This window comes from Aptenodytes forsteri, unplaced genomic scaffold (genome assembly GCF_000699145.1).
Source record: "Aptenodytes forsteri isolate BGI_AS27 unplaced genomic scaffold, ASM69914v1 Scaffold155, whole genome shotgun sequence".
NCBI classification, from domain to species: domain Eukaryota; kingdom Metazoa; phylum Chordata; class Aves; order Sphenisciformes; family Spheniscidae; genus Aptenodytes; species Aptenodytes forsteri.
Window position 1 is genome coordinate 515115 of NW_008794446.1, and position 7530 is coordinate 522644.

Consider the following 7530-nt stretch of genomic DNA (forward strand, 5'->3'; position numbering starts at 1 on the left):
TGCCGCCGCCATTACTGTTTAGCCGCACGAGGGGGAGAGGGGTGCGAGGGAGCGTAGTGTGTGTCTGTGAGGGGGAGTTGTGCCCCCTTCCTCCCCCACAGCGGTTTGTGGGTTGTTTTTTCTTATCCTTTCCATTTTTCCCCCTTCTTCGTTAGCCAGCAAGGAAAGGGGGCTGCTTTTAGCCAACTGGCCTGGGTGCCTCCAGCCAGCCTGGCATTTTGGCAAGTGCCGCAGTTAGCCCCTACCGTGCTGGAGACTGCTGTGCCTTGGTGAAGGCGGTGGCAGAGGAAGGAAGGAGAGTTTCCCAGGGCACCTGCTGTCAACCAAGCCAGGGCTTGCAATGGGGTGTCATGTTTTGGGAATGCGGAGCAGTGCTACAGCACCTGGGCCTGCCTCCTCTGCTCTGGAAAGCTGTCAAAGGGATGCTCTTGCAGAAACATAAACAGCCGTGTTGTGCCACACCAAGTAGCATTTTATGTAACAAATAAACCCATGAAATTCCTGGCTCCTACTAATAGGCTAAAGTATACCTGTAGGAAAGGGTACACAAGCGGCCCTTGCAGTAGGGGGAGTGAAATTCAAAATGTGTTTTCAGTTCCTCTGGTATGTGCATTGGAGCTATGAAGCCCAAGAGAATCACTTGGAGTTGCACATCTGGACAGCCCATGTTAGCCATAAGGAAATTGTTGTTATAGGTTTAATTATGTTTTAAGTACATTAAAGGACTATGAACTTACAAAGTTCAGTGTGCAAGTTAGATAAATCCATGTATTTTATGTGGTATGCAGGGCCCCATGCAGAGAAGCTACTTTGGGAACCCTATCCAAGTTTTCAAGAGCTTAAGTTACCTGGTTTCAATAGCAGAGATAGGGGAGGAATGAGAATATTCTGTCTTTTTTGACCCTGTATGATAGCCTGATACTTCTTTTTCTAAATCTTTTCACTCTGGCAAAGGCCTCGTACTAAAGTCTTCCACTTTCTCAGCACGTTGTGTGAGTATTAGGCTCACACAAAAGGTACTTCCCACCATGAAGTTAAAACTTTTGAACTCAGCACTGTCTGCTTGTACTAGGTATTGTGTGTGAAATAAGAGTTTTCAGAGGGCAAAAAGACACATTTTCACAGTGCTATTTTGTTCCATTCAGAGACCATCCAGCTAAATGTCATACCTTTGCATGAAATCTGAAAATGCTTGTTCTTATTAAAACAGCTGAAAGAATTTATTTAATTCAGCAGCCTGAGTCAGTTTTAACTGATTTTGTTCTTGGAAATGGCTAGGCGTTTTTGATTGAAGTGTTCCTAAACAATTCATCCTGATTCTGATGCCTGAAATGGAAACTTCTGGCCCAGAAAGGAACAGCTTGGCAATAGTGTGACTGGCAGAACATTATTTCCTATAATGGAAAACGAATGGCAGCCTGAACTACAGATACATACTATGATGTCTGTAAGTATATAATTGTGAGCTATATGGAAATAGTTTTGTGATCATCACCTACAACGTGTAATTAGCAACCAAAACTGTACAGCCTAGACTGCTATAATGACGTTAGATAATCACACTCGCTGTGAACAGAGCAGATGTTAGGCTTGTGCAAGTCCTGTGTACAGGCTGAGATAATGTCCCCTCTTCCTACTTTCAATCCCTTGCCCTGCTAGCCCTTCAGCTCTTCCCTTTCCCTCACAGCCTGTACAAGCCTGCCTGGTTACTTTCCTTGAACCCTGGCTCAGGGAAAATACACAGCAGGGGAAAACCAGAGAATTATGTGGGCATGCCTGCTGTTCCCGGTACTTTCCTTGAACCCTGGCTCAGGGAAAATACACAGCAGGGGAAAACCAGAGAATTATGTGGGCATGCCTGCTGTTATGAATATCCAGGCAGAAAACTGCAGTGCTGCCCCACATTTTTGTGCTAGTTGGAGAATGTCTCACCTTGGGCTTTGTAACCTTCAGTGCATCTCAGTGTGCTGTTAGGAGAACAATAATGTTCCACGGTTGCTTACGCCACAGAATTAGCTGCGTTCTTTACAGGAAATAGGCTTCAGTTTGAAAAACATTAGCAAACCCCAACCAAAATAAAAACCCTGTGGAAGTTCCTGTGAGTAAATGCAATAAGCCAGGTTGTGTTGTATTCCCTTGTCATTTCTTTGTTTACCCTGTTTATTTCTTAAGCACTGAGACTATGGCTTAGTACAAGAAAAACTGGATGATGGCTCTGATGTGTTTTGTTTGTAATTTCAGTCTATGTTCTCATAAATTGGGGAGTACATCCCTGCAGCCTGCCGACCTCTGAAAGTAAATGGGGTGTATGCAGATACACAGAATTCCTTACAGGCTAAACCATTTGGACTGTAATCAGCAAGATGCTGGATGGTGCAGCCCTGAGGTACTAACCAATGTGAGTATGCATGGCAGAAGCTGTCCATTAGTCAAACATAAAAATATATTACGGCAGCCAGACAATGGGAGCAGCTCATAATATTTTGGGGTTTAAGCAGTAATGGGCAATTACAGCATATTACTCTTATTAACATTAGAGAAGATAAGATTGTTAGGAAGACATTTGAATGTAGGGTTGGGAACCAGTGTCACCCTAGTACACACACAGAATTCTCTGAGGATATTACATAAATACTCTAGCACCCCTACTGTGATGTTAGCCATACCCTTCTAAGAAATGCCATTTTCAGGAGATTTTGTAAAGGCTGAGAAATGATGCCTCTGCCAGAGTGCAACAATCCCTGAGCACACTCAGCTGAGAGATTTCTGCTTGGAAACACTCGCTTTTTCCATAGTGAGGGCCTAAGCTTGCACCCAGAAAGGAATCGTCACAGCACGGTGTTTACACATCTGTGCATAAATATTTCAGCCATGAAATATCTCTCTCTCTGAACAGCTTCATATCAGAAGCGAGCTGTTGCACAGTGTCCTAACACCTAGATGTTTCTGCTACTCATTTCACCCCCTGTGATGTTTTGCTTTTATGTTGTTGTTCCAGAGGCAGGAGGCTGTAGAGGTTGTATGAGTGTTCTCTGCTAACCCAGCCATCACAGTGATGAGGCAGTATGGGTTGTGTGCAGGAGAATGGTAAGACATAGTTTTGCCAAGAATTGGCTGGTGCTAATGAAGGGACTGCCTCACAGTACTCTCAGAGGCAAAATTTCTGCCCCCATCAAGAGTTTTGGCTGCATGTTGTCTTTTGTACTGAATTCTAGGTTGATATACCTTGTTAGCTGAATTAGAATCCATTCTGGAGCTTTGGAAATTTGGAAGGTTTTGGTTTCTTTCATGATTGCTACTAGCTTAGCGTTAAACTCCAATAGGACACTGCTCTGAATGCGAAGGATTTTTTAGACAAGGAATTCTCCTCATGGATTGGCAGCCAACATCTCAGATAGTTATCACAGCCAGCAACTGATAATGTATAGCCTGGCTCCCCCACTGGAAGGGCGGGATCAAGAGAGCCACAAGTCTGTTGAGCTCCAGACATGTCCCTCATTTGAGCATAGAACAAAATGGCTTTACCCTGGCTAAACACAAGCCGGTGTTTAGCCCTGATAAAACATATCCAAGTTAACTGTCCCCCTTGAGGAGTATCTACACTATCAAATAACTTGTAGCATATTCCGAGGTCCTGATCTTCTTATTGCCCATACTAGGCAAATGATTGCTGATGCCCAGGCTCTCTTTAAGTATTAAATAGATACTTCTGTCCAAAACAAGCTCAAACATTGTCAGGGGGGATAGTTTGCTCAGGGGATAATTTGTTCCCAAGCACTATGGACGAGACTGCACCAGGGTTAACACTGCACAGCTTGGCTTGGTGGTCCTGCATTCAGATAGATGCATTTACCAGTGTAGTAGTAGCCCCCAAGTCTGTTATGCAGGCCCTCCGTGAATGCAGATAATCCTCAAAGCAAATAAAATCTGGAGCAAATAAAATCCTAATAACCTCCAGATATTAGGATTTTTCATGCAGTAATGAATTGAGAATCTCAGTATTTTCTTAAAACACAAGAGCTGGTGAAAAATACCTTTCTGGCTCCCAGCTGGACTAATATGAAAAACCCACCTTAGACTTGATCCATCTTTGTACCTGTACCTGCAAGGAGTTTTAAGCAAACTTTTAATTGCCTCCCAACACAAGAGAAAAATGGAAAATACCGATCGCTGTGTGTTTCAGCATGTTTCATATTTTCTTTCCAGAAACAGGGAACAGATCTAAAAGGTAAATAGAGTACTCAAGAGCTGAAAAGCAATTATATATATTATACAGGATGTTTAAAAGCAGCTTCAAGGCCATCTTGCCAATCTCTTATTATCCTTCTTTTTTTCTTTTTGAGAGGCTAAAATCTCTGTCTTAAGGACAACTGGCTCCTTTGCTTGCTTCATACCGGAGATCTGGCAGGCTGTTGTGCATTCTCTCCTTTCCTTGCAGTTACCAATTTTCTAATTAAGTCTCTGTGCCTGCTCCCATTAAATCAATCAGAACATTGCCACTGATTGCAATGGGAACAGGAGCAGGCTTTAAGGGCCAGATTTACAGAAAAGCTTGGCATCTATAATTGTGGACAGGTTTTCAAAGGAAGTGGCAACCATGTGCAAGCCACTGTTGCTGTGGCAGCCACTCCCAACCCTGCATTTGCCATGCTGGCCTCAGCTCTAGGTGCAGAACATTTGAAAACTCCAGCTTTAGAAACTAGCGCTGCCCCAGTGAGTGTAATAGCAATTAAGAGCTGTCAGCAGCCTGGGGAGAGGCAGTCGGCACTCTTCCTTTTGCCTGGCTGAAGCAGAAGGTTTGGTGAGTGGTCGAAGAGGGAAGCAAAAGCTGCTCATCCTGAATGCAGGGAGGGGTCAAAGTTCTGGCATGTGTGGTGTTTTTATGAACAGTAGTGTATTTTCCTTGTTGTGTGCTCTTATACCCAAGTCATTGCTAAGTTTGCCAGTCGCTGTTATCAGCAGCGTTGTTTCCAATGAACAGTCAGGCTTTCCTCAGACCAAATAGCCTTTTGTTCTCGAGAAACAAATGTAGCAGTATGTCATCAGCTCAGCTCAATCACTCCTTTTTATTCAGGGGCCAGTGAAAGGAATCTTTTAATTTGCCTTATCAGAAGTATGAGTTTGCTCCATCAACTGCTGAGGGCCCTGGTCTCTGAGAGCCTGCGGGGCCTCCCAGGGACAGGCATGTCCTGGCAAGGAGAGGGACCGCTGAGTGTCCTCCCTGCCGAAACCAGGACACCTCCCCTGCAAATAACCACCAGACCTGTTTATTAAAATTCTTATTTCACCTGTTGTTGGACAAATTTTTTTTAAAAGTCCATTAAAAATAATGAAGCAACTCTTTTTCTGATATATTCTGAAAATAAATAGAATTTCTGAACTAGTAATGTGAAATCCATGCAGAAGTAGAATAGCAATATAAAAAACAAAAATAAGCAATGATAATAAAAAAGTGTTGTCTGTAGCAAGTTGTGACTAAGTGTGCATAGTGGATTTTTTTCCTCCACTGTTTGCACCCTGTGTACTCATTTCATATTGATACTGAAAGGCTAAATATTTTTTTCCAGAGGACTGAGGTTGGCCTACAGGCCCGCAGTTTGCATCTCAGAGCATCTCTCGCATTTGAGCTGCTATACTGCAGCACGGGGAAAGGTATCACAGATTCCCCCTTTGCTTGAGTATTAATGATCGTACAGAAGACTCAGCATGGCTTAGATTCAAATCTGTGGGTGAAATCAGTCTCTGATGTAACTATTCATCTCAGTGAAATTGCAGCAGGGTTGATTATAATTAGCATGACTGGTAAATGTAAAGTACCTTAATTTTTAAACTCCAATCACATGGCCTCATGCACTTACACTGGTCAATATCTTCCTCCCTGCATTTTTATTCAAATGAGACATTTGGTAGAAATTCACTGTTACAGACATCTATATGTGATTCCTCAGAACTTCATACAATTTTCTCAGAAACCTGTGCTTGCAATATAACATTGTTCTTTTTAGCAGTTTTCTTGTACTTTGTTTTCTTGTACTATGCAGTATCAGATGGCGCTTGTCAGCCTTTTTTATTTTCCCTCAAATATTGTACTTTCTAAAAATGTTTTCTTTTTCCTCTTACAGCTAGCACCTGTGGGACTTTCATGTACTCCAGTAGCAAACAGGAACCTCAAGAAACATAAGCCAAGAAGCAACAATTTCAAATTGCAGTCCTGATACAACAATCCTTTCTATATTATCTGTAGAACATAAATGGGTCTTCATCGTGATGCAAACTCCCTTTCAACTAGAATCTGGGGAAGATGAATAATCAGAGATAAGATTCAAGATAACTTACAGAAACTGATCTGGTTTAGAATGTTGTACAATGTGTACAAGTTACCACCAGTTTAATCTGCGTAGCCTTTTGCCTGTAAAGTCAAAGCATTTAGGCTCATTTACACCAACTGTTCACATTTCAGGATCTGAGACATTCAAAACAGCTCTTGACATAACCTAGAATAGCTTCTATTTCTTTATTTTTTTCTGCACAGTCACCTTTTTAAAGTTTTAAAGTCTGATGTCTTGGGACCTCATAAAGCTCAGAGCGAGTGCTCTGTGAGAGAGATCCACTTCTCTTCTCCAACAGCACAACGTTCCTGTTTCTACTCCTGAGGAGGTGAGGTCTGTGATATGTCTGCTGCTCATCTTTCCTCTCTTCTTTGGGTCAGCAGGTAGGAGCTGTCTGTGTTCAACATTTGGAATGAAGGAACAAAACATTTGCCTGTCTGGCTGCAGCTTTTAAAACAGCTGTGGGAAGCTGCTCCCTAGAGCTTTGGAATATCATACCCATTGCTAAAAAAGGTGGAGTAGTGGGAGGAGAAATATACTGTGGGCAATAAACTGTAATAAGTGTGATTTATTTCATGGCTGCTACCATTGCATTTATGATATGTATATGTTTAGAGTCTGTGTGTGCATGCAGAAATGTCTTTGTGTCTTTATGTTATTAGATTTCTGTAGTACCCACAACTAGCAGTGAGCAGGCTATCTATCCATTGAAATCATGTATATTTTTTGCTTTAAAAGCTAGAAGTAGACCTTTGTTTCTCAAGAAGGGGAGATGATTTAACTGGAACAGTTACAGCTGGTTTCCTGCATCGTAGTCAACACATTTCTGAGTTCATAATAATTAGCTTAAGGGTGTATTTTATTCAATCTCCAGAAGACATTTATATTACTGTGAAAAAAAATGAACATTTTAAATTTGTAATTTTAGTCTAGTGGCAAAATATTAAACATTTTCATACCAAGATGTAGATTGTATTTTCAGCCATTTGACCCTTGGGCTGTAATGGCTTAATTCCCCCACAGCTGTTTGCTGAGGAAATCTGCCTACTTCTCCAGGGACTGAGCATATGTCTGGGACACCATCAGTTTGTGGCAATTTAAAAAGTTGCTGCTTGCAAGTTAAGGTGCTGTGGACCATGCACACGTTCCTTGCTTACCCCAAAGTGAGATAAAGTGCCTTCAATTAAACTACTTTCATTTG

The 7530-nt window shown here is 42.1% G+C and overlaps 1 protein-coding gene and 1 long non-coding RNA gene across 2 annotated transcripts in view; one reads left to right on the forward strand and one right to left on the reverse strand.

Annotated features, from left to right (window-relative positions):
- Positions 1-667, reverse strand: part of DHRS12 (dehydrogenase/reductase 12) — a 32162-nt gene extending 31495 nt beyond the window's left edge. Inside the window, exon 1 of the mRNA XM_019474839.1 lies at positions 531-667. Coding sequence (XP_019330384.1) covers positions 531-667 — 137 coding nt within the window. The remainder of the gene's footprint in view (positions 1-530) is intronic.
- A 612-nt stretch (positions 668-1279) lies between these two features.
- LOC109279807 lies at positions 1280-6900 on the forward strand. The gene is made up of 3 exons (XR_002086346.1): positions 1280-1447; positions 2242-2398; positions 6123-6900. It is a non-coding gene; the product is annotated as an uncharacterized LOC109279807 (long non-coding RNA).
- The last annotated feature ends 630 nt before the right edge of the window (positions 6901-7530 follow it).